The 27,476-nt window shown below is 42.8% G+C and overlaps 1 protein-coding gene across 2 annotated transcripts in view; it reads left to right on the top strand.

The window, feature by feature from the left end:
• ADRA1A (adrenoceptor alpha 1A) overlaps positions 1-26,475 on the top strand; it is a 109,191-nt gene extending 82,716 nt beyond the window's left edge. The window contains exons 2-3 of one of the 2 annotated variants that reach the window (XM_036315068.1): positions 12,386-12,771; positions 23,945-26,475. In XM_036315068.1, coding sequence (XP_036170961.1) covers positions 12,386-12,771; positions 23,945-23,977 — 419 coding nt within the window. In that variant the 3' untranslated portion in view covers positions 23,978-26,475. Of the gene's footprint in view, positions 1-12,385; positions 12,916-23,944 lie in introns of both variants that reach the window. The other variant, XM_036315067.1, reaches the window with a different exon arrangement.
• The last annotated feature ends 1,001 nt before the right edge of the window (positions 26,476-27,476 follow it).

Below are 27,476 nucleotides of genomic sequence, written 5' to 3'. Positions count from 1 at the left end.
CAATTATACAAATGTTCAAATCCTAGGGGTTATAATTTTCTACTTTCCTATAATACTAACCAGCCTTTGAACGAGCACTTGGATCACCATACTCCACTAACTAGTTACCTATCAAAGTGTATTGTAAGTCCCCCAGACCTGTGGACCTAATAAGTCCTAGTGCAGAATGTGTACTTGATTTTGAATTCAATGAGGAGTCATTGAAATGATTTAATTAAGGATGATATGATCAGGTTTGTTTTCTCAGAATTTCTCTGGCTACAGTGTGGGCACTAGGTTGGAAAGACTAGAAGCAGGAAGCTCAGTTAGTAAGCTGATACGGCATCTTAGTTAGAGATGATGGAGGCCTGAACTAGGATGGGTGGTGACAAAGAGAATGAAGGTTTAGTGATCTTGACAGGGTGATTGGATGTAGTGGGAGAGTGAGGATTGAGGACAGTGGTTTTCTGGCTGGGACAACTTAGAGGAAGGGGTTACATCTACTGATGGTGAAGTAGAGAAGAAAGAGTAGGTTTGTGAGAGGCAATGAGTTCAGTTTGATTATGTTAAGGATGAAATGATTCGGTAATAGTTGTGTATGTGGATCAAAGCTCAGGAGCCAGACATGGTCTAGGGATAGAGATTTAAGATTAATCAAGGCAAAAAAGGAAATTGAAGCTGTGGAAATGGATGAGCTTCCCTTACCTCTCTTTTCCCCCTTAGAGTATCAGACAGTTCTCAGTTGAAACGGCAGAAGGCTTGGTTAATTTTGAAAAGAATAAAGATGTTTCCTGAGGTAAAACTGAGATTTATCAATATTGAATTTATTATGAAAGATGGAGGCATGATCAGTTCTTTTTTTTAAAGATGTCTATAATCAAAACAGTGTCATATTCTATTGCCCTTTAAAATTAGAGAGTAAATTTCCCCAATCCCTTTCTGCATCTTAGAATGGATTTGCCCAGTTGTATTTAGAAGCCATATTATAGCTTCCAAAAAGACACCTTTTATTTTGAAATTAATCTATAAAATGTCTGTGTACATATGTTATGTCATTTTGAATACTACTCACTTTGGATGGTGGTCAGGCACACTGCTGGTCTGGTCCAGCTTGAGCCTAAGGCTGCGGAGAAGTAGGACCACAGACAGTCTCTGTCCCTGGTTAACCCAGACAGGGAAGAGGTGTGTGCAGGAGTGCAGAACAAAGGGTTCTTCAGAGCTAGATGATGGATGGCTACAGTGTCCAGGGACACGCCTCTAGGTGACGTGGTGGCCAGTGAGAGACCTGGTATGTCATTGCCAAGTAGGGATTGTCCAGGAAACTCAGATTTGGCATCTTTACCGAAGTACAGAACCAAAAGTTCATCTGCCTGCTTTCTGTTCACTTCTCACTACAAAAGCATCAGACAACTCACCCAGGTCCTTGCCAGCAAGTCTCTGGAATGGAACTTGCCTTACCCTTTATGCTGAATGTGAAGGGACATCACCCTGAAAACTTCCTCTGCTTCTTCCCAGGGTGGCCGATTTTGGTTGTTTGTTTCGTTGCTTCGAATTTGTGGTGTTTGGCCTTGAATTCACATCCCACAAATATGAGAGGAGGCTGATGACTATCGCGCCTTAATTACAGGCAGCAGCCTTTCCTACAAGACTCTATAAAATATCTTTATAAGTACTGGAAGTAATACTTTGATAAAGTGCCTATGACTTAGCTATAAAAAATTATTGGTATAATTATTTTGTTTTTATGTAAATAAGAATGTCTTGAAGACCAGGAAGATAACATGTTGGAATGTGAGTCGAGACAGGCTCTCCTTTTCCATTTAAGAGTGTATTTCCAGCTGTAAGTAGTTGAAGCAGGGGTTTTATTCAAAGTATCATTTTCTTCCATCAACAAATGTCATCTATTGACTCAATAAACATTTATTGAGAATTGTTCATCACTAAAGGAGATAAAAATAAAGGATAAGAAGTAGGTTGTCTTTAAAGAGACTAAAATCATAAGGATTGAATGTACTATTCATTCAATGTTATTTATGTGGTTCTTCTGTATTATATAAACTGTTGTAGGTGTTGAGGATACATCAGTGAAATAAAAATACAGAAATCTCTGACTTAAAAGAGTTTATATTCAAGAAAAAAACACAAGCATAGAAGATGGTGATGTCTACTACAAGAAAGTAACTAAAGTTAAATGCGTAAGGGTAAATGGTATAAAAACAGACTGTAATGAGGAAGGGGTTCATGGATGAGCTGGATTTTGAACACAATTCTGCAGATTGAGAACTTGAATGGATTTAAGTTTGAATTGATACAAGGGAAAGGGACAGGTCACTGAGAGAGGAGCAGGAGAATAAAGCAGAGAACCACAGAAGCTGAGGCCATAGTCACCTTAGTGGATTAACAGAGTTACAGTGAAAAGCCTGCTATGGCAAGAAGAAAGCTTTGGTGTTGGAAATTTACAATTCAGTTTAATAGGAATTTCTTAGAAATACTCATTGAATGAAAACTCCAAGGCCAGGGAACCTTGTACATTTTCCTGACCTTCCTATCTCTAGTATTTACAACAGTGCCTATCTCAGAGAAGGTGCTGAACAGATTACTTGTCAAGTGAGTGACAAGTTTGTGTAAGGCTGGTGAAACCAAATGATGGAGGGCCTTGAATGACAAGGTGATGTACTTGACCTTGATCTTATCAGCAACAAAAAGACAATGTACAATACACATGTTGGCAGGTCTCACTATTAATGAGGGTCCCTTAATATATTTCTGGCTTCAATCACTTTCCATCATGGCTTCAATCACTTTCTTGACTTTCTGTCTCTTCCCCTTAGAGATGACAAGATGACCAGTGCCATTGCTTCTCAGGACCTAGATGTGCATATGTGCAGCTCTCATATTACCAAGGAGCATGGGAGCTCTGGACCATGCTGTGCTCTGTGCACAAATAGAACAAATGCCATTCCTACCCAGTGTAACTCACTGTCAGTGGCTGCAGAGTATTGCCTGTGTACCTGTGCCCCATGAGAACAGCCCCTGGCTATGTCCTCCCAGCCCTTCTTTCCCTCCAGCTCAGGTATTAATCTCCAGGATGGACATTAGGATGTCTTCCCCAAACCTAACCCAAAACCTTGCGCTCCCTCCCTTCTAGCTGCCCTCTTCCCTCCTGGCCATCTCCCAGGGTTCCTCAATCATCCTGCCTGACACGGGCCTATTTTTCACTTTTGACTGTTTCTGTTTACCTAGAAGCATATGTTTTTACAGGGGAAAGGAGTGGTAATGGTTACATTTCACTTTACATATTAGGAAACTGAGGCTCAAGGAAGGGAAAGTGACTCACTCAGCTTTAAACAGCCAATCCAAGCCTTCCTGATTCCTGGTCCTGAAGTCTCTGATTTCTGAGCAGGAAAGTAGTGCCACCCTCAAAAAGCTGCAGGGTGATGAGTCGGGCACCATTGGCTTAGCAATGAACAAGGCTAGAAGTGGAGAGAGCCCTCCAGCTCTGCTGCCACAGTGCATGGGTCCTAGGAATGGGAGTGGAGGGGAAAGGCCAAGAGTGAAGGATGTTCCAAAGGAAAACATCAGTGGGGCTCAGTGACTGGTTGAAATGTAAGAGACAAAGAGGAGGAGGAGTCAAATACACATTCTTCTTTCAGGACCTGAGCTAGGCCCTGTGCTTGCTCTACAGCAAGAGAGACAACCTAAGCCTCTGCCATTGTAAAGCTATTGCACATGCTGGGGGTGAGACAGACGATCCAAAAAAACAACTAAGCAAGAAAACTTACAAGAGGGTGGGTGAAATGGGTGAAGGTGTTCAAAAGGCACAAAATTCCAGTAATAAAACAAGTAAGTCCCGGGATATAATGTATAACATGGTGACTATAGTTAACAATACTGTAGTGTATATTTGAAGGATACTAAGAGTGTAGATCTTAAAAGTATTCATGACTGGGGGAAGTGGGGGAAATTCTTTTGAAAAAAAGAAAACGTACAAACCATGATATGTGCCGTGAAAGAAATACACCACACTAACACGTGTGTGTTTGAGGATTACTCTTCTTTAAACGGGGTGATTGGAGAGAGCTTTGTGTAGTGATTATAAGATGTATCAAATGTGAGACTCATGAAGCAATGGTGACTTTAAAGAAAGTGGTGAAGTTTGGAAAATAAGTTGGTTTATGAAAGGAGGTTGCTTTTAAGGAAACAACCTTTAAAAGAACATGATGACTTATTTGCTGACAAATCTCAAAATTTTGTTAACTAAAGAGGGTGAAATTGTGCTATCTTTTGAAAGTGTTTGAATTACTTATTTCAAAAAGAAACATACCACACCAGGAGTTCTTCTAAGGAAATGTGCAGAGTGAGTCTACCCGGTTACTGCAGGTGTTTGGGTTGAACATGCGTGTTCTGGGAGACATGGTCCCCTTTTCAAAAAAGGAGAAATATAGTTTGGGGCTTTGGTAACTCCTGAGAAAAACATTTTGTAGCACTTTACTTTGAGAACTTGGACTCATCCAGGGTAAATCCCTAATTCTGTAGAGCTACATTTAGCCAGATAGAATGATACCATAGTGAGTCTCCCCCTTACAGAAGGCTGAGGTGTGAGAGAGTCTCCCCAAGTGATCTCATTCCTGGCCTAGGCTGTAAGAAGCAGTGGTTCTTGATAATAATAATCATGGTATAGTGACCAAAGGCCAGTGTACACTAGTCCCTGGATAAAGGAAAAAGGGACAGTACTCCCATCCCACACTGGGCAGTCCCAATAATGCTCTGGGTTTGTTCTGTTCAGTATTATGTACCCAGAACACAATATGTATCTTTCCCCCCCACTCTCTGCACCATCCAACAGTTGCTTCCTTCTTTGACTTGACTACTAAGCTTCCTGCCAGAAAGTTCAGGAAAGATTCAACATATTACCTCTCACAAGAGAGCAACCACATCACTTCCCAAAAAGGCACAAGAAAACTGTGCTATTTTAAGCCCCAGTTAAATAGAAGAAAAGAGAACGTCCTTCTAAAGAGGTGTTGAACTAATATCCTCTTGCCCAGCTTGTAAGCTTGACACTGTCATCAGGACATAAGGGCTAAGTAAGGTGTGCCAACCAGAAAGATATCTTGTTCTCAGGAGTTGGGAGGTACACTTGGCCATCTTTTGTGTCCCCCAAGGCCAATGCAAGGGGCCAATAGAGACTGAAGTCCTCTTCTCAAGAAAATGAGTCTGTGTACATACACAAACTTGTATTTCATTTCATGGGAAGTCTATCCATGAGTATTAGATTGAGAGCCTAGGGCTTTAGTCCACAGTTAATCTGGCCAGCTTTCTTAGAGATCCCTGACTACCATTCTAGGTAGGTAACCTAAAGACTCCTGTCTGGCTAAGCTGCCCAAGGCAAGTCACTATGACAGCCAAACCAGAAGCCCAGCACAAAGGCATCTGGTAGATCTGAGATAATAAGAAACTTGGGTCTGCGCTTACTAGTACACTCTGAACCCTACAGCTTTTCTCTGGGGTTTAGTTCAATGGGTTTTCTGCCTGGCAAGATGCCAACTAATCTGGCCTGGATAGTGCTTGGCACTGGAGTTCCTTGGTCTGGGGAGCTGGATTTCTATCTGTGTGACAGCTTGTGTCTCTCCTCTGTTCATTGGATGCATACCAGTCACATTGGACTGATACCCACACCCATGGAGAGGCTACTGGTGGAAGAAGGAGAAACAATTAAGGGTTATTTTCTTTCATGGCCATGTAACATCAGCTTCTCCTTTGGAGTTTGCATTGTTTTAATTGGAGTCATTCAGGCTCCAATTTTCTTAATGTGATACCCTACAGATGAGCCCTTCCAAGCTCATCACCGACTGTTCTTTTTTCCAGTGTCTGAACAGTACATTATGACTTTATGAATGATGTAGTTATTTATGATGTTACTATCCTCCCCCTTCTTTCTCATTATATCTGCAAAACTTGTCATCCTATGCTAACATCTAGACATATTGCCATTAACACTTTCTGGTTACTAAATGGCACATAAGATTAGGAGCATAAATGGGTGAAGTGGAGCGGAGTCTGGGTATAGTCCTGACTGGACCACAAATGAGCCAGGTGATTTTTTGGGGACCCCCTTTCTTTCCTCAGCCTTACTATCTTCATCTATAAAGGAAAGGTTGACAGTGCTTGCTAGTCTCTATGATCCTGCCAGTCTTCACATTCTAGCATTCTGTGACTCCAGCTAATTAGGGTTTATCATAACCCAATGTCTCAAAGTTGTCTTGAAGATGTCACATTTCCAGGGAAGTGAAATGAAGCATAAAAGCCGGGAGGCTAAGACCAAGAAGATTGACTCACAGGTTTATGCTTCCATACCAAGTCACCCTGACTCTGAAAGTTGAACTAAAGAGGAACTTTCTAATTCCCTGTACTGGGCTGGAATTTTGAGAACTCCACTTTTGTCACCACTGTCTTATAGAGTGAACTAGAAGCACTGCTAGAAAAAGACCAGAAAACCAAAACTGGCAGAACAATGTTTTTCTCCTGTATTGGGGACATTGAGAGCAAACTTTGCTGTAACTTTGTAGCTAAAATGTGACTATTGTAACCAATTCTTCACTAGGAAGGGTCCCCAGCATCCAGATCAGGAATAAAAAGTCAGATGTTCCCAGTGGAGAGGACATCAAGTGATGAGACAGAAGTGGCATTATTTGAAATCATAATTTTCAATTTCCCCTTGGAATCTAGAGGCCTCAACAGTGGAGACAACAATTCTGAATCTCCAACATGTTGATGGTGCTCAGGGATAAACTCATGTTCTGTCCATCTCGGTCTGGCCAAGTTTTAGTTGACCAAGATGTTTAGAAGATCTTAAAGAGGAAAGATTCAGAGATTCTGCAGACCAAATAGTGGAAGGAAACTCAGTGAAGGGAAGAGTCCTGAGGGCTTGGGGGTTTTACAAAGCTCAAAACTTAAAGCAGACAGATTCACATAAAGGGATAACCTGACCTTCAGGGTGACGGGTTCAAGGGATTAAGCTGGGAGCTATATGCTCCTCTTGAAGCAGAGTCTGGGCAGAGATTGTTGAGGAGTACAACAGACCTTCAGCAATAAGAGAAATAGCAGTCCCTATGCCCAAGTCAACAATTCAAAAGTCTTGCTCTTTCTATTAAGCATGATGAGAAAAACTATATGCCAACTAATGCAGCAAAAAAAAGTGAAATACCATCCCAGAGAAAGCCAGAGGATTAAACAGAAACTGGGCAAAATGGGGGGTGGGGGGACAACAGAACAAAAGCATGGGCAGGAAGAGAAACACAGGGCTAGGTCACATCGTGAAGCAGAGTCATGAAGAGGCCAGGGAGACACATTCGTTCAGCTAGTTAGTTAAGGAATTAACCATTCGTTTGGCAAAAACTGGGAGGATATGTTGAAGAAGCCAGCATTGTGCTGGGTTTTGGAATTCCATGAGTAGACAAAATGAACATGGTACCTGCCCAGATGACGTTTACAACCTTGTGACTGCATCAATGGCATCGATCCCTAAACCAGGCAGCTTTGACCTTGGTGCTCCATGCCAAGATGGATGGAGGACAGGGAGAAGCATGATCCACTTCCCTCCCAATTCTAAAAAGCATCATCATCATCATCATCAAGAAGAAAGGGATCTGAGAAGAAAGTGAGGTTGGGGATAGACATAATGAAGAGTTCAGAGAAGTCCCTGAGCAGGAAGGTTTGGATAGAGAGGAGCTAGCAGGATGAGGGGACCCTGATTGGGATCAGGCAGCAACAGCCATTTTCCAAGCCTGATCCCAGCTCAATCTCCCCTTCCCAGTAGAGAAAATGTGAAGGCAAGAAAGAGATCTAAGTATATGAAGAATGCAAATAAGGAGGGAAACAGCCCATTATTGTCTTTTCTCACCTTCAGAAAGTTCCTGAGGGAAATACAGTTATGAGTCTTTTTCCTAACCCCAACCAGTACCTACTGAAAGAGAATCATCCCCAGGGCAGGAAAAACACTACGAGAAGGAAAAATGAATCCCATGACCTGCCCCTATGGAACTGTCATATTGGGAGTGGGCACATCATGCTAGGTTTAGACATATCTAAACCTAGTGGGGAGGACCAGTATTTTGCTCTGAAGCTGTAGACACAGCAGGAAGGCCACAGTAGAGAGAGCCCAGGAGCTCAGCTCTGAGTCAGCCAGACCTGAAGGTAAGGGGCCTCGATGGAGGGACTAAAAGGAAATTTGAGATTTATATTTATGCATGCAGATCAGGGCTCTGTAAGCAGAAAGAGTGTCCTTGAAGGAATTGGGGGAAATTCCAAGGATCCCAAATCAATTTATTAGCATTCCCATTCATAATTCATGTATTTTTCTTTTTCTTTTAATTAAAATTCTTAAAATAATAGAAATGTACTCCCCTTTCTAGTTGATTTATAGAATAGTGAAATTCTAAGACAAAGTAGTTCTTGGTATACCCTGCTCATATATTCTCATTAAGGCCAGATCAAGGTATGCCTTTGTGAAATGGGTTCCCTTAATCATGTCACTGTTGTATTAGGAAAATATATTGGATAATATATTGGTATCATAATGTAAAAATAACGTTTTCTAGAACTGATCATATTCAAGCAAAACCACCACTCCTGTTGGCCTTGGCCACTTTCTTCACATCTCAAATGAAGTTTTAAAAGCGTAAACAAACAAACATAAACAAACAAAATTTAAACAGACTCATAGACACATGGACTCATTGACTGGTGGCTGCCAGAGGGGAGGTAGATTAGGGGACTGGATGAAAGAGATGAAGAGATTAAGAAGTATAAATTGGTAGTTATAGAATAGTCATAGTCTGTAAAGTACAGCATAGGGAATATAGTCAATAATATTGCAATAACTATGCATGGGGTCAGGTGGGAACTGCTCAGATGAAGTTTGCCACCTTGTGACTGTGTCAGAGGCATCAAAATATTGGGGGGATCACTTTGTATAAGTATATGATTGTCTAACCATTATACTGTACACCTAAAACCAATACAAATTTTAAAAAAGAAAAAGAAAAAGCATGTTTCCAATTTAGCTTCCTGCAACTATACACTTTATCATTCTCTATTCAACACCTTCTTTCCCAAAAGATGTATTAATTCAAATCTATTTTGAGATTCCATAAAGGAACATAGGCTAGAAAATCCAACTGTCCAATTTTAAATCCCACCTCTACCAGCAACCATCTGCCTGTGTGACGTTGATTAAGTTATTCAACCTCATTAAACCATTGTTTCCTCATTTGTAAAGTAGGGATGTTGCTAATAATGATGAAATTGTATGTGAAGTGCTTAGCACAGGCCTGGCTCAAACCAGGCACTCAATATAAATAAATCTTATTATAATTATAAGAAAACGTTAAAAGCTTTGGAGCTAAAGAATAATACTTTAAAACCACTCTGTGTGTGTGTGTGTGTGTGTGTGTGTGTGTGTGTGTGTGTGTTTTAATTTATTTGAGACACACTGAACTTAACAGGAAGTGTGCCTCAGAGATAATACATGCTCCCATTGACCACTGTATCATTTTGGGTTTGTTTTTTTTTTTGTAATATTTAAGTGTACTCTTTGTTTATATTGATGAGATCCTCTACTAAATTTTAGGGCATTGTTTGCTAGAATAAAGACACTCATCAGTTTTTCATGCCTCTAATGGGTCCATAGAGTAGAGAGAAAAAGAAAGACATAAAAGCAAGGCCTTGCCCAGCTGGTGTGGATCAGTGGTTGAGAGTCGGCCTGTGAATCAGGAGGTCACCCATTCGATTCCTAGTCAAGGCACATGCCTGGGTTGCAGGCTTGATCCCCATTTGGGCATATGCAGAAGGCAGCCAATCAAAAGTTCTCTCTTATCATTGACTAGGGGCCCAGTGCACGAATTTGTGCACCTTGAAAGGAACTGTGGGCCGTGAGGCTGTGGTGGGCACAGGGGCAATTCTCGGCCCATCCTATGCACCTCCACCCAGCCCTCCCACTGTGGACCCTGGTCCCCTGTCTGCTGGCAGCCCCACTCCAGCCACCATGGCTCTCATACGCTGATGTTGCCAGCCCCACTCCCACCCGCTGATGGCGTGGGGTGATTGGGGCCGGCACCAGCAATGGGTACAAGCAGGGCTGGTGCTGTCAGTGGGTGCGAGCAGCAACTGCTAGCCCCGATCACTCCTCAGGAGCAGAGGGAGGTGGAGAAGCCCCGAGAGGCAATCGGGACCAGCAGCCACCTCTCACACCCACTGATGGGACCAAGCAATCAGGGCCGGTGCCCGCATCAGGTGCAAGTGCCGGGTGGGACTGCAGTGTGCGGGAGCAAAGAATTTTCAGTAAGTACCAGAGGCTCACCCTGATGACAGCGACTGGCGCCCCGCCTTGGCTGGCACCCTTCCTTACCTGCTCCACCATACTGCCACAGCCGACACCTGCCATGCTCCACACACACCCCTTGGTGGTCAGCACACATCATAGCAACCAGTTGTTCTGTTGTTCTGCAGTTCAGTCTATTTGCATATTAGCCTTTTATCATATAGGATGCTTCTCCCTTCCTCTCTGAAATTAATATAAAAAATTTAAAAAATAAAATAAAGGTTTTAAGCAGGAGCAAAAGAAAAAAGCTGTGAAGAGAATAAAGAACACTGGAATGGGAGTTCTATATCCCTTTACCTATCACTGTATTAGTACCATAGCTATCATGTGGGTGACAATCATCATGTTTTTAACTTGGATATTGAGTAATTGAATAAGATAATGCCTTATATTTTTCCCACTTTATGGTTCCGTGGTTTTGTTATTCTGCTGCCAACGGCTATGTGATAGTTATGGTACAACTAGAGGCCCAGTGCACAAAATTTGTGCTCTTGGGGGGGTCCCTCAGCCCAGCCTGTACCCTCTTGCAGTCCAGGAGCCCTCTGGGGATGTCTGACTAATGGCTTAGGCCTGCTCCCCGCCAGCAGTCGGACATCCTTAGCACTGCCGTGGAGGCAAGAGAGGCTCCTGCCACCACCACTGCACTTGCCAGCCATGAGCACGGCTTCTGGCACACTGACCACCAGGGGGCAGCTCCTGCATTGAGTGTCTGTCCCCTGGTGATCAGTGCGCATCATAGCAACCTGTCGTTCTGCCGTTTGGTCAATTTGCATATTAGCCTTTTATTATATAGGATATTTAAAGAGGTATGAAACTTGATTCCTGCTTTGTTAACTACTGAACTAGACTTGAGTAGCTAAAGAGGATTGGGAAGGGCATTTTAGACACTGGGACCCAACTCAAGAGGACAAAAAAAAGTGAGCAACCAGACTCACTACAAACTTGGAGACAAGTTCATAGTGTCTGGTTAGAGTAAGAGTTTTAATGTTAGAAAGCTAGATTAGGTCGAGTTCTGCGGAGAACCCTGAATGTCAAGCAGTTGACAAGCATTTTATAAGCATTTGGCAGCCATTAGAGTATGTTGAGCAGGGAAGCATATTGTAACATCAAAAGGCATCATCAAAGAAAAATACAGACACTCCTCAACTTACAATAGAGTTATATCCCAATAAACCTATTATGAGTTGAAAAGATCATAAATAAAAAAATGCATTTAACACACCTAACCTGCCTTAGCCTAGCCTACCTTAAATGAGTTCAGCACACTTACATTAGCCTACAGTTAGGCAAAATCATCTTGCTGTCACTGCCCTGCATCATAGAGAGTATCGTACCACACATTACTAGCCCAGGGAAAGATCACAACTCAAAATTTAAATGCAGTTTCTGCTGAATTTGCACCAACATAACAGTGTAAGTCTAAACATAGTAGGTATGTGACTGTACTTACAGTGTAATTGAAAATCACTGGCCAAAAGTTGACAAAGCTACTATTTTATAAATTTTGGATTCTTATTAAAATATACAATTCCAATATTCAGGAGAGAAGGAATTCCTAACTATTTAGGTTGTGTCTGTATAACATTGCTTTAAAGAACAAAAGGAATACTAAAATAACCCCATTTTTATATGGGTTATTTGAATGAATTCCAAGTTATTTTAAAATTCAGGCAAAAAATTTGCATATGTAGACTCAGCTTAAGTTCCTAGTTTTCATTATGTAAAGCTTTCAAGCAGACATGAGGGAATGTTTATCACTGAGAACCAGTGTGACCCTACCCACTGGGCCTGCTCGCATTATTGATGTTGCACATGTGGGCCAAAGAGAATGGTCTTGGGGATAGTGCAAAGAATTACATTCATCAGGACTAGTCGGTCAAATGTGAAAAACTCAAATGCACTTGGTATCATTTGAAACTTTTAAAAAATAATCTAAAAGGATGTTTCTTGGTTTGCTTGCTTGTTTTCCTAGACCATTGACCTGTTGGCTTGCAAATAATATGTATGAATCTATGTGTTTCCTTCCAGGGTCTTTCTTCCCTGACTTCAAGCCCTCTGAAACAGTTTTTAAAATAGCATTTTGGCTCGGATACCTAAACAGCTGCATCAACCCTATTATATACCCATGCTCCAGTCAAGAGTTTAAAAAGGCCTTTCAGAATGTCTTGAGAATCCAGTGTCTCCGCAAAAAGCAGTCTTCCAAACGGGCCCTGGGATACACCCTGCACCCACCCAGCCACACCTCGGAGGGGCAGCACAAGGACCTGGTGCGCATCCCCGTGAGCTCAGGAGAGACCTTCTATAAGATCTCCAAGACAGATGGGGTCTGTGAATGGAAGTTTTTCTCTTCCTTGCCTCGTGGATCTGCCAAGATTACAGTGTCCAAAGACCAATCAGCCTGCACCACAGCCCGGGTGAGAAGTAAAAGCTTTTTGCAGGTCTGCTGCTGCATGGGGCCCTCGACCCCCAGCCATGGAGAGAACCATCAAATTCCAACCATTAAGATCCACACCATCTCCCTCAGTGAAAACGGGGAGGAAGTCTAGAGGACAGGAAAGGTCAGAAGGAAGGGGGGATAATCTTAGGCATGTTCATTCTTCTTGGATGACAAGACAGAACCCTCCAACCAGGGACCATCTGGGAATGGGTCGGGGAGGAGACCAACTCTTGGGCAGTGGGTAGGGCTCAGGGAGGAGGGAGGATGTCACACGGCCATCCAGTTCAAAATGAGGATAAACAGCACGTCCTTGAGGCTAATGCTCTCTGGGGCATCCTCTGAGCCCGCTCTCCACGTCTGACCCCTTCATTGAAAAACACCATGGGAAACAGAATTTCATGCACCATCCAAAAGTCTATAAATATAGGATTATGATTTCATCATGAATATTTTCAGCACACACTCTAAGTTTGGAGCTAGTTCTCGATGGAGTGAGGGGATTTTATTTTCAGGCTAAACCTATTGACAGCGGTGTTGGATATTTACAGGGTGAGGGCCTGGAGAGGAAGAGCCTTAAGATGGTGGCTGATACTCATTATTTTTAGAGCAAGTTTTACACTTCATTTCTGATACATCCAGTGTCTCAGCTTGGGTTAAACTTGACAGTGAGATTTACCTTTTTCGGGGACTTGACCAGCTGCTTCTCCTGATTCCCTAAGGATGAGGGTGAGGGGCACGCATATCTCTGCACTAACGTAGGCACATCCTTTAGGCTTGGGTCTAGAGTGTGTTGAAAGAACCAGCCAGTGAAAGGATGGTTTTTCCTATTGGAAAACAGTGGAGATGAGGGTAATTTTTTCAACTTAACTACTGTGGACAAAATTCCATTAAGCAGTTCCTAGATCAGATGGAGGAAGTCTTCTCATGTAAAGTATTTAAAGATCAAAAGGTTGGGGTGGACTGGGTGCTAATTTCATGCAAATTAGAGGCTGCAAAATTACTCTACAGCCTCTTTGACATGGCCTAGAAAGATCTTTCTTGACAAATCACTTACCTTTTTCAGAACTCTATTATGAAAAGCCACAGGTGATAATATTTTGAAAGGCACATCTTGATTTCCATTTCTTCTCAGCTGCTTCACTTTTGCATCGTGGATGAGAGCCAAGGTCTCCATGCACCTGTAGAATGTTGGAATGAGCCTTATGATCTGAGTATATCCTTTCTGAAATTTGAGTGACACACACTTATCTTGGGAGCATACTGACTAAAAGCCCATCAATAGCAGGAGTTTGCAAAGCGTTTTTGACAGATGTCCATTTAGTCTGGTAAAAGATCCGGTATCCCATTCACTTCATTTATTTCCACTTTCTTCAGGCAACATGCTATTTTTTGGTTTTTGTCTACCAAAATTTTGGTAAACCTTAATAACTCAGTATACCTACTAAATATGAAGATGGTAATTATATGTAAAAATTAAAATATTTTTCATATTTCACAATAAGAATTTAAAATGAGGTTTTGAAATAATTATTGACAAGAATCACTGGTCTAAAACTACTTATCATTTCAGTGGGCTCTTTCCCCATATTTGGGTAATTCCCTCTAAAAATTTTGAAGTAGAATGTAGCCGTTATTTAAACCTTCACGGCAAAGTAGTAGCCAACATCATCTATTTCTTCTTCCCTTGCAGCAAAATGATAATTTCCTTAAATTCTTCTGAAAGGCTAATGCCTGCACATACTGCCATGGAGGGAATGTTTGTGTGTGGACTGGATTTGGTTGTTGGTTGTGTTTGGACATAGAATATTACCACTTTCTCACCCCTTTCTGGAGAGTGTCTTCTTGCTGACTGGATAGACATTCTGCCTTGTGCTCATAAATTGGGTTCTGGCATTAGATGTTGGCTGGATTTTTAGGCTCTTCTGGTCTTTCTGCATGGCCCACAACAGCTCTACCAGATGTGGCTGTCCTATTATGGATGTAGGCACCAGGGAAGGATGTGAATATGCAAACCTCGCTCCTCTTCTGCCTTAATAGGAAAAATAAGTTTCATTATTGAGAAGAACTTCTTTCAGAATCTGAATTTTAAAAAACACTCTGGCCAGGCTTCCCCTTCCAGGAACAACATCCCCATGAAAGAATGGTAGCAGTTTTTCTTCATCAAAATATGCCTCCATGTTTGAGATGATCTTTAAACTGCATTACTGACGAATTTAAATATTAGATATTTAAATTTAAGTTTAAGATCACCAGAAAGCTAGCATTAATGCCAGTGCTAATCAAAATAAACAACTAGAAAATCTTTCCATCATCAGACAAAAGCCATGACAATTGTGTTCATGCAAAATGATCCATAAATAATTGTCTGCTATACTCTTCTCCAACCCACTCCCTCCAGGGAGGTAAACTTTAACATTTTTTTTCTTTCCCATAATATGGTATTATGTATAAACACTCCAATTTTACAAGAAATTAATAATGTCACCCAAGACTTAGCCAAAGTGGGATAACAATATCCAAGATATTTTTTATTCACCCACAAAAAATCTCTGTACCTTTGAGCATGCCAAAAACTATCTAAAATTGTCACGGTTAAACAAATGGTGGTCATATTTATACTTACATGTGTACTGCATCTATTTGGAGTTTGAAGAATTTGCCCAGGGCAACAGGGGTCAGAATGTCTTCTCTAATGTGTTATGAAAAGCAGCTGCTTTGGGATTGTCTCCGCAGCACAAAAAGTCAGCTTGACATGATGGGATAGGCAAAACCTGATTTCTTCTGCAATTCAAATTGCATGCATTAAGAGAGACCTTGAATCTCTTTATTCAAAAATGTCCCCAGATGTTTGCAAGGATTTCAGGAAAGCATTTTGCTTGTCACAGTTTTCTTCCTTTCGCCTCTGTTGTGTCTCATCCGAGACCGCTCCTGCCTGTAATCACTCAGTGTATGCTAAACTCTCCAAAATATTGAGGCTTGTAACTCTCTCACCACCTACTTGAATTGGTCCATCCATGGTAGACAGTGGTATTTGGGTAAATAAATATTTTCTTAGGGCTTTTTTGGTAAGTGCTACTGTGTGCCAGGCATTACCAGGGCATTTTTGTACCCATTGTCTCTAAACCCCATAGCAATTTCACAATTTCAAAAATATTCACATTTTTTAGATTAAAACCTGATAGTTGAGAGTGATTAAGGACTGGCTCAAAGCCAAGGAGGAACCATGATTCAGTCCTGGTTCTGCCTGACATTAAAGTCTGCATGTTGTTGTTTTTCCCCACAGTACCCCTGCCTCATGAATAGTGGGGGTAGAAGTCCCCAAGTCAGGACCGGGTGTGCTAAGGATGCTAAGCCAGACCCGAACTTTTTAATGCTTTGTTCCCTTGGGATTTGCTTGCCAATTAACTTTGATAAATATCCTGCCAAATATTCATTCCAGCCAAAACCAACAAATAGCAGGTCATAAATGAAAGGGTTTGGCGTCTATAATTCTATCAGACGGCACCGCTTTCCTGGGGATCACTGCCTGGAATGTTACTCAGGCTTTGCAAGGAGCACAAACTGTATGAAATTGGGAGAAGATGGGCATATAAGAGAATGCAGAAGAGGCTGCTGCATTGGCCTAGAATAGCAAAACACACGTGTGGGTATGAAATACTTTCATAGGATACCAGCGCTATTGACTACCAACCACAGTTAATTGGCACACTTTCGGGAAATATATCATTTTTTAAACTAAATAAAAACAAATATGACATCACTTTTATCAACTGTATTCCAACAATCTTGTTTTTTTAGTTTGAGAAAGAGAAAATAAATTATAGGTATTTCACCAGGATTGCACAGAGCTCAGAGAATGTGTCAAATATGTGAATGCCGTATCTGTCACGATGTGGCCCTGGTTCAGAATGCTGATCTCCAGGTAGCCAGAGACCTGGGCAAATTTTGAAGATGGGGAATCGGTTGGCAAAGTGGCTACTTATTAGATGGCCTCCCCTGGGTCCTGGGTTTCCTTTCTTAAATGAACACTTGATGTCCTGGGTGTCCCGGCCTCCCTACCCTTTCATAGTGAGCCATCATGCAGGCCCAGTAAGTTTCCTGCTTGTAGCCTGAGAGAACATTTTAAGACCTATTTGCTTGGGAGGGTAATTATTCAGTCTTTAATCACAGCTACTTAATCACAGCTTGACACACATTTTCACTTGCTCCTGGGGCTGGTTCTGCTCAGGTCCTCTTGCCAAAAGAGATGCTGCCTCTGCCTACGTGTTGACTTAATTAAGGGAAGAGCTCTGTTTATCAGCAAAGGGAGAAGGGAGCCCAAGTGCATGGAAGGTAAACTCTGCAAGTGAAGCAGGGTGTTGAAATAGAAGGCAGAGGTAACTATGGAGACAACATCAGGTGTATGCTCACCTGTTACTCTGATTTCTTTTTAAACTACTAGGACTTTTAACCATGAAACCACCTGCACACAGCTCCGGTTAAGCTAGTTGGAACACTGTTGGCAACTGCTCCTTGTCTACAAAGTGTGCTGTGGAGTAGGCCACCATCTTCAAAAAGCAATGGCAGTAGTGGCCTTCTGGCCTCCAAAGTCCCTGCAAGATGACTGTTGTAGGGCTGGGCTGGCAAAAGCAAGCCAGGATTTGAACAGAGGACACTGGCCCCTAGCCAGTGCTCCCATCAACATTACCTCATTCATGTTCCCAAGACCCAAATGTCACGGGGGCTGAGGATGGACCTTATCTGCCCTGTGGAGGAAAATGCCATCTCTCCTTTGCTCTTGCAACACAGATTACTGAGTGCCCCACCCAAAAGGAATGTTATGGCATCGGGGAGGGGGCTGTTGAGGAGAAAGAAGATTTACCATAGATATTCTCAAAGCAGGATGGATGGTTCAGGAATACGTTACTGCAAGTGATAAGCAAGGAACTGCCCTAAAGCTATGCGTATTCATTTTCTCTTTCCTTTTTGTGTAACTGCGGAGTTATTACATTACTTTCCCTCCGTGCCATAGTCCACATTGCCACCTTATCAGCTAGAAATGATTATTGCTAAACACTGAAAAATTCAGACTTAATTGGATCAAAAAATCTAAGAGCAAATGTATACTGTATCTGGAGAAAAAAATAATAAAGATGTTGACCTATTAAAAAGCCTGAATAATAGTAGGTACATTCAGATGCAATATTAAATAAGTGAAGATAGAAAATCCCAATATCAGTTTAATGTTTCCTCCCATTTGTACACTACTTCATACCTTTTATAGTACTTCTGCCTATCTCAAGTCTTTCCTGAGTATTATTCCATAATATAGAGTATCTGCACTTAACATATGAAGGAATGAGGATAGAGGAGTAGGGAGAGGTTTAAGGATTTCTTTGAACCAAATCCAGCCTCTAACTCGTTTGTCCATGAGCCTTCACTATCTCCAAGGCCCATTGTGTTTCTTGAAACCCTGACTTTCATGCTCACTAATTCATCTCTAGTCCACATTTTCAGCTGTTTGTACCTTCTCTCCTCGTATAGCTCAGCAGCTGTGCAGTACAAGATTGTTCTAGGGACTGAGTGCATATTTGTCTATGCTTCTCTCATTGGCTAAAAAGCAAGCTGATGTAATTCTGCTCTTTCTCCCTAGATAGTCAACAGCAAAGCTAAGGAAATAAGCAGGGCAGGGAGCTCTTGTCTTGCTCAATGGGGTGACACATAAGGTAAAGCCAGCAGTGATTGACACCTTCAGGACCTCAGGAATGCAAAGGTCCCAAAGGGAATCTCAAGGCCCTCCTTTCCCAGGGAGCCTGAGAGTCATCTGTATACAACCTGATGATCACTGTTAGCAAACTGCTCACTTCCTCTCCTGCACTAAATGCACTTGGCATGAAACATACAGAGAGGCACAGACGGTCCCTAGCTAATGAGCTGGGTGTGTTCCAAGCTCATTTATTGCAAGTCAAGAATGCATTCTTCCAAGAGGCATTGCTAGAAATGGGGGAGAGGAAGGTTGTTCTCAGATGAACTAAAGAATAAAGATCTATTTAAGGGATACCTGAGGCCGGAATACTTTTTCTGTACATAGCTAGGCATTTGGGCATTGTGGAGCCATTCCATCTCTGTAACACATGCTGCTTTGCTTAATTTCCTTTTTTGAGTGTGAGTGTGTGTGTGTGGCGGGGGGGGGAGGACAATCCTCTGAAAATGTAGAAACCAGTCTTAGTTCACAGGCATGGGCTAGATTTAATCCATGGACCGTAACTTGCCACCCCTGATCTATACAATTGCTAGCTTACACTTTTATGAATATAATGCTAAGCAGATTTTGGTGTTCAGCAAACATTCTTTTTGTTTAATATGCCATTGATACATCTCCACTTGACTAGCTTAATGTTCCCAACCTGCATGAGTTGTTAGGTATAAAGTGACAAGCTCATAATCAGCGGTGGGATTGGCTCTATATCACCTGTCCACCCAAAAGATACACTTAGTCTATCATTGTGACTTTCTACATAGGCGTCAGGATAAGAGGGAAGCACCCACCACGCCCTCCACTGTTGTATTTTGTAGAACAGCAAGTCAGCAGAATCCCAAGGGAATCCATGGAGATCTCTCAACTCTTCACCTCATTGGCAAAATCCCCCAACACATCCTGGCTGACCCTGAGAGTAGCAACAACCAGTAGGTGCCATTTGACCAGGGCTGATGTGAAGTCCCTCCCAGACTGCAAACCCTGCTGAAGCAATTCCCAGAAGCCTTCAGGCTAAGTGTGGCTCTGGGAAGGCCTCCTGACCACAGCCCCCTGCACTAGGGCCTTGGAGAGTGTGCCCTGGAGCTCATTACAAAGTGGGGCACAGAAAGAGGTGCTGGGAGAAGGATGTCTTCCCAAAGACAAATAGGTACTAGTTCTAGCAGGTCTCTTCTCCTCCTCATTTTCCTTCTTTTCCTATTTTTCCTTTTCATTTAAGGCTGAAATTGCTTAACTTGACTTGAAATGGCATTACTATGAGGCGATGAAGCCATATTTCTCTGAGGTAGTGCTTTGTTGGAGGGACCTGTTCCCTGTTCTCTCTCCAGTGCTAATGGGCGATGAAGGAGAGGAAGACATTCCAGGTTAGAAACAAGGTGTTATGTTCCCAGACCTGGGGCAGGTATCTGCAATGTTAGGAGATGCAACTCTCCCGCAGGGCTCAGGGTGAGGCCTCGAGTAGTAATGGGTGCAGGACTGACATGAAAGAACATGGAAGGATCGAGGCCAGTAGTAGCACCACTGTCCACGCAGGACACAGAAAGGAAGGCTTGGGCCACCTCGGTGTGGCAGCTTCCCTTCGCTGCCCCCTGTCTGTCTTGCTTCATTCACTTCTGTCTATCTCCTTTCCTTATCTTTTCCTCTCTCTCAATAATTCTAAACTCCACTTCTTGCCAAACTTATAGGCAGTGACTGACGTTGGGGTGGGATGCCCTTACTCCTGTGGGTGCCAGTTCCCGTGGGATAGAGAGTGCCATGCATAACCCTAGGTGATAAGGCGGAGTTTCCCTCAGACCCTTCATCCCCTCCCCATATCAGGCATTAGGCCTGATGCTGCAAGCTGGCCCTTTTGCCCCCACCCCCACCCCCCCAGCCTCCAGGGACGCAGGTAAGGTGAAGGCAGCTCAAGGTCCTTCCCAAGGGCTTTCACCCTCTGCCCACATTGCTGTCTTTCTGCTTTTTACTGTTAGTTCCAAATGAAAGATACAAACACATGAGCAGCCACATATTAAAAAGAGCGGGTAGTTAGGAGTGGTGTCTGGCCCCTCACCAGAGTGCACCTCTTCTTACCAGTCTACTCTCACTCCCTGACAACTTACAACCCTCTGACAATTTACCAAGCCCCACGAAGTCACCTTCTCTTTCTCTTCCTCTTCATCCTTCATCTCTCGTCTTTGTGGCTTTTCCCTTTCACTTCCCCATAGGTTCTTCAAAGCCTGGATTGATCTCATAGAGTCAAGCTGGTTCCAGGTCAGCATTAAGCAATGCTAACCTGATGCACAGACCTCAGCTGGGTGAAAGGTTCCTTCTTCCTGGTGCTCCTGCTTTGTTTCCGGCCCACCTCTCCTGGGACTCATTCACAGACGCCCTCTAGTCTCTCATCATATCCAGGAGCCTCACTACCCCACGCAAAGGGTCGTCTCCTCCCACGTGTGCTCCTGCTTTTGCTGCCACAGCCCCATGCATTTGGAATGCCTTGTATCAGTGTGCTCAGGCTGTCCTGGCAAAGCACCGCAGGCTGAGGCTTAAACAGCGGAGGTTTATTCTCACAGTTCCAGAGGCTGGAAGCCTGAAATCCAAGTGTCAGCAGGTTGCTCCTCCTGAGGCCTCTCTCTTTGGCTTGCAGATGGCTGTCTTCTCCCCATGTCCTCACATGGCCTTCCCTCTGTGTGTCTGTGTCCTAATCTCCCCTTCTTAAAAGGACACCAATCAGATTGGATCACAGCCCATCCTGATGACCTTATTTTAACCTTAATTACCTCTTTAAAGGCCCTATCTCCAAATACAGTCACATTCTGAGGCACAAGGTGTTAGGATAGCAACACATAAAATTTGGGGAGTCACAATTCAAACCATAACAATTTCCTTCCCACTCTCCTTTTAGCTCATAAAAATTTATCCACAATTCTTTTTCCAGGTCAGATGTTTAAATTCAGTCCTTCCTGAATCCTGTCTCCAAATAGCCACAGCAATTGTCTGTAAAATGCATCTGGCAACCAATGGTGCATTTTACTGTGATCTTTCTGTCATTTATAAAAATCTATATTTTTCTCCCTTTTAAATTTACTTTATACTGTAGCTACATATGTCTATCTTCTCAACTAGATTAAAACTCGGAAGGGCAGAAACAGTCAAATTGTTTTGTATGATCCTAACAATCCTCAGCACCTGGGTGGTCATATCTGGGGACCAGGACCCCTCGGAGCAGGCAACAAGAGAGGGGACAAAGAGGGACAAGATCCAAGCACTAGCTACAGGCAGGGACTGGTAGAGCAGGTCCATGGGACTTGGAAATACCAAAGTGACCCACCAGGAAGGCTCAGGTAATGGTTGACAACACTGGGCTTCTTAAAAGTCGCACTGAGATTCTCATCAGGGGTGCAGAGCACAGCAGTGGGAAATCCCAGGTTAGTGCCATCTAGAGTAGGCAGGCCTGGGATCCCCCAGGAGACATCTGCATCCAGGAAAACAGAATGCCGTCACTGAATGAGACAGACCCTAGACCAGTGGTTGGCAAACCGCGGCTCTTGAGCCACATGCGGCTCTTTGGCCCCTTGAATGTGGCTCTTCCACAAAGTACCACATGCGGGTGCGCAAGTACAGTGCGATTGAAACTTCGTGGCCCATGCGCAGATGTCGGTATTTTGTGGAAGAGCCACACTCAAGGGACCAAAGAGCTGCATGTGGCTTGCGAGCCGCAGTTTGCCGACCACTGCCCTAGACCTTGAGAGAGAGGTGAGACAGAGCAAATGGGATCAGGAACCAATGTCAGAATCCAGGCCTGGGAGATGGGTCACCAAGGTGCACGTGGGAGGCTGTATCACCACAAGTCCCCAATCCGGCAATGGGTAAGTTGTCTAGAGTAAGGTAGTACATCAGCTTCAGTCCAATCTAGAAATGAAAAGAGGAGAAATCATGTGACAAGGCAGGGCCTACAAAAGTATAAAGTGTATTGAGGCCAAAGCCATCCAAAAACAGGTTTGAATGAGTGTAGCAATGGTTTATTGATTTATAAAAAACACACGCAAACACACACACACACACACACACACACACACACACACACACACAACAACAACAACAACAAAAAACCAAAACAAAAAAAACTTGCCTTTCTTCCTCACTCTGGTCCCCATTCCTTTTGCTAAACCCAGCCTTATCTTTCATAATGAAAAGATTTCAGCTCGGCAGCTTGGCTAATTAATGTCTCAAGGGTTGGGAGGGCTTTGCTTGGCCCATTAATCAAACGCTGAGCATCGGGTTGAATGCTTCTCATCCACAGTGCCGCTCCCACCCAGGCGCTGTGTCAGAGCAGAGGGATTGTCATCGTAAAGAGCAGGGAAAGAGGGAGCATTGGTAGATGGGGAGGTGAGTGAGCCGCTTCGATCAAAAATAAAAATGCCCACATTTAGTTTGATAAGTAACAAGAATATTAAAAAGTAACCCATAAAGTACTTTAAAGAGCAAAACAAGCAAGTATGATAAATATTTAAATAACAATTTATTGTTAGTTTTCTACCTATATTTTTAAAGAGGGTAAACGTTTATTAGGGAGCAACTGAATTAAAAAATAGGGTCTCATGCTTGCTTTTGTCTCCAGCAGCTCAGCAGACCCTCTGCCTCCCTTTGCTGAATGTCACACTCAACCCTGATACTTAAACTTCAGCACATGAGTGCTGACATTCTGCAACAGAAATTTTGTTTCAGCTTTTCAAGCCTGAATCCAAACACATGCTAATGCATCAGATGTGGAGGAAGGAATGCTGTCATAAAGATGTATGTGTGTCTGTAGAAAGAGAAGTAATTCTGACCATTGGAAAACACTAGAGTATCTGAAACAAAGCTTGGGTCTAAAATCATCTCAGGAAGTAGGGCTGAGCTATGCTTGGCCTGGGTAACTGTAGAAGTCAGTGTTTACAAGATAAAACAGCAAATGTCTAGTCATGAACCATAGGCAGTTTTAATTTTAGCTGAATTGAAACCCACATCATGAGAGCACCCGCTTTCAGTCTCAGCTCTAGTTTCAAGTGCTGTCGGTGAGAGCCCCAACATTTCGGTGGATCCCTTGAAATGATCTCCAGGGCTCTTCTGGGCAGGTGGCTTGACAGGAAAGTCCATTGTGTAAGCTCAGCCCACCAGGACTCAGTCTGCCTTAGGCTGTCAGCCATACTCAAAGGCCTTGTTTGGCAGGGACCTGTCAAATGGTCTCTCGTGACTCAGAATCTCATACTTATTTTAAATGGAGGGGAAAAGTTACTTTCAGGGATGAGGTTCTTTGCCCAACTCTGCTTTGTATAAACACAGCCTATGTCTATTTCAGTCTTCTGGGTTTTGAGAAGCAACTGCTGAGTTATGGCAAAGGGTGAACTGGTTGGTGTTGACCCAAATTAAAACGAAGAGTTTTCCTTTCTTGCAGCGCTGGAAGAAGGGAGACAGCATCATCGCCTAGGGAACAGAATGTGACTGGCCTGGAAAACAGGGAAATGAGTGTGGGCCTCGATTTACAAAGAACCAGCTCTACCAAAGTCTAAACTTGTAGAAATGGAGGCGTTGTGTCTGGAGTAAGAATTTTTACTCTACGGAAGGATAACATTTGGGTCATGTTGATGCATGATGCTGTGTATGTGAAAACCATGGATGTAATTCATTACAGGTCATTCTGCCTTGATTTTGAAGGGACAGACAACCATTACATGCAGCCTGGTGTATGCCCCCGGGTGCTGTCCTTACCACCCAGCAAGGAGGGTGTCCAGCCCGGCCCCTTTCCTGCTACCCACAGTCAGGAGCCTGTATGTCCACATGGATGTACTTGTTTATCAAGCATTCATCTAAGACACAAACCTAACATATTACTATTGTCAATGCTGGGACAACAGTGATTTTAGGAGTAACTGTGAATACAAATTTTTTGAGAGTCAGCTCCCCCCTATTGTGCCCCTCAAACTCTAGCATATTCACAGAAGTAAACAAACAAACAAACAAAAAATCCTTGCTGCAAAACAAAATCACCTTCTGCCAAGGGAAGCTGCCATAACACACAGCGGGTCTGTCACTCATTTATCCATCTGTGTTATCAGTAAGGGCTCCAGGCACAGGTCCCGAGAGTGGAGGACAATGATGGACACATGTTCTTCATGACCAAGGCTCCTGTGGTCTGTGGGGAGTGCAGGCAAATCAATAATTATAGCAGAGAGTGGTAAGTGTTGTCCCCTGGGAGTTTGGTGGAAGGCACCCACCAGCCTTGGAGTTAGCCTTCCCCAAAATAGTGACCCCTGAGTTGGATCCTGGAGGACGGAATGGAGTGGGACAGAAGGAGCTGCTCCAATCAAGGAAGGAGTGAACCTCAGGCATGTGCTAGCTTTGCCACCTCCTCCGTTCTGTTAGGGCACGCGGAAGTCAGTCTTGCTTAAATGGATGGCCACTTGGCTTTGCAAACCTCATCCCTCAAGTTCCCTTCAGACCAACCACACCTGCTTTCCTCCTCACTCTTTTGTTTTGTTTTGTTCTATTCCAATGAAGAATTGAGGACGAGCCAGTAAATGATGAGTCCAGGGGTTTTTCTGACAAAGCTCCCATGTTCAGCTTGGCTGAACACAGAAAAGTTTATTTCTTTCTCATCATGCAAAAAACATTTGCTTCAACAAAAAGTGGCTCACTCATAAGAACAAACAAATGTTTTGGAAGTCTTAATACGCAAGTCTTATGTGCTATTACTTAACGTTTTTAAAAATTGAGAAATCGTTTTTTAGTGAGAAAACATTGTGCAGTAAGCTTTAAGAGAAAGAGTATTTTCCCTACAAAAAATCTAGAAAGTCATTGTATCATTCCAGTACCCCAAAGGCTGGCTGGCTCGTCGTCCATCGCTGAAGGGTCAGTATCTTTGCTGTCAGAGTGAAGGGTGCCTATCACAGCTCCAATGCAGCAGAGGTGGTGGGAGAAACGGAAGCAAAAGTGAGGGCCTTGGAGTTGCTCCTTTACAATCAACTAGCAGTTAGGAAGGATGTGGCTTTCTGGGGCTAATAAAAACAAATTTGGAGGCTTGCTTTGTCTTTGAAATTAAAACCGTGTTTTAGTAAATCCAGCTGATGCCATTTAAACATGAACCCTGTGCCATTTCCTGGCTTACTGCAGCTTTTCTGTTTCTCTCACCATTAGATCTGTTCAAAAGAGGAACGTGGCATTTCCACGTTTCCAGAAAAGCAAATGTGAGCTGACTGGCCACATTTGCTGTTATGGTTTTCCTAGAGCCCTTATGATTGTTGTGACAAATAAGATCCTTGTAACGTACAATTTCTAACTATACCGTGTTTGTGATTTATGCCCTCCTCCAGGTTTTGGTATTTGGTCAGTTGAGTTGATCTTACCCCGTTCCCTCCATGTTAGAGTTTAACTGTATCATGCTGAGAGTTTGGTGTGTGCTCTATGCTGAAAGAAGAATATTCTCCTGAGTCAGATAAATATGTTCATGTGAGAGAATTGCTATACTTGAATTTGCTGCAGCATTTTGTATTGATGCACATATATGACACCCAGGCTGACTCAATGGCTTCTAAAACATTTAATGTCTCTTAAATGGACTCAATATCCTTGGAATGTGCTGTTTAAATATTTCTGAATTTTCTACATGCCATTTTTACAGGTCCATTTGTTTATGATGTGAAGTGGTAAAGAATCAATCACTTTCGTTGTGTGTGTGTCTGAAGAAAATAAATGTATATATTACTAAGAAGAAGAATAAATTATTGAAAAATATACTTGATGGATCATGCAGCCCACTGTTGAAAAGGAATTTATTTTATTTCTTTAATAAAGTGATTGTTCAAATTATAAGCATTTATATTGTCCTTCTAAATATGGATGCCATAATATTTAAGTGTTGTTCAATCTTGATGTATGTTCAACATTGATATATGTTCAACATTAATGTATGATCTCTAATAAAATATTTTAAACCTCTTTCTTTAAACACATATTGCCCAGTTCTTTAATCACAATCTATTGTTACTATGTCTGTTGAAAGTGGAGTGGCAGTTGGTGTCTTTAGCCAGCTAAATGGAGTAGTTTGTACATAAGATATTCAAGTTGGCAGCATTCAGGGTTCAGGTAGGAGCCAAAATACAACTGCATTTAGAGTCAAGGAAAGATGACAATGAAACTCAGACATACAAAAATTTTGAATGTGTTCAAGGCTGAATGTATTAAGTGACCCAAAACCAAAGCAATAGGTTAGGTGAACGAGTGGTCAGAGAAGGCCATGGGCAACACAGTTCAAGGGGAGTTTTACTGTGGAGATTCTAGTCTGACCATGATCTCAGAGCCTGGAAGCCCCAGCACCACACCTTCAGCCCCATTCCCTCAATGGGACGCCTTGGCAGTGTGGTGTCATCACTGGGGACAAGATCACTAGAGTCAAATTGTCACAGGTTCCAAATTCTCTCAACCATTCACCACCTAGATGATTTCAACACAGAGATCCCATACTCCTAACACTTTAGTTCTTTCTTCTCAAAAATAGGGACAATTACTGTATGTCAATGAGAGGGTTGTGGAGATAATAAAATGAAGCAATGCTGCAGCAAATTCAAAGGTTTAGAAAAGTGCCTGATATCTAGTTAGCACTGAGAAATTACATGTTGTTCATTTTCTTATTGATCTTGCTGGTTTGGTTGTGGCTGTCATTTTAGCTACCCCTAAAGATAACATTACTTTTCTGGTGATGAAGAATCATTATTTTTTTACCCAAAGCCCTTAGCATCTAAGTCAAGTAATAGCATCACATCTATACTGATTTGGGTTTTGAAAAATGATGTCATGTCTTGTGGGTGCTCAGCTGGTCATAATCCAGGCTCAGTTAGCGTGACTGTAGCCTCACTCCATGGATCCCCACAAAAGGTGGGGAGTGGCAGGCAGATGGAGGGTGGGAGGGAATCCTAAGATACACAGAAGTT

Source organism: Myotis myotis, unplaced genomic scaffold (assembly GCF_014108235.1).
Source record: "Myotis myotis isolate mMyoMyo1 unplaced genomic scaffold, mMyoMyo1.p scaffold_m19_p_6, whole genome shotgun sequence".
NCBI lineage: Eukaryota > Metazoa > Chordata > Mammalia > Chiroptera > Vespertilionidae > Myotis > Myotis myotis.
This window is presented reverse-complemented; position numbering and strand designations above follow the sequence as displayed.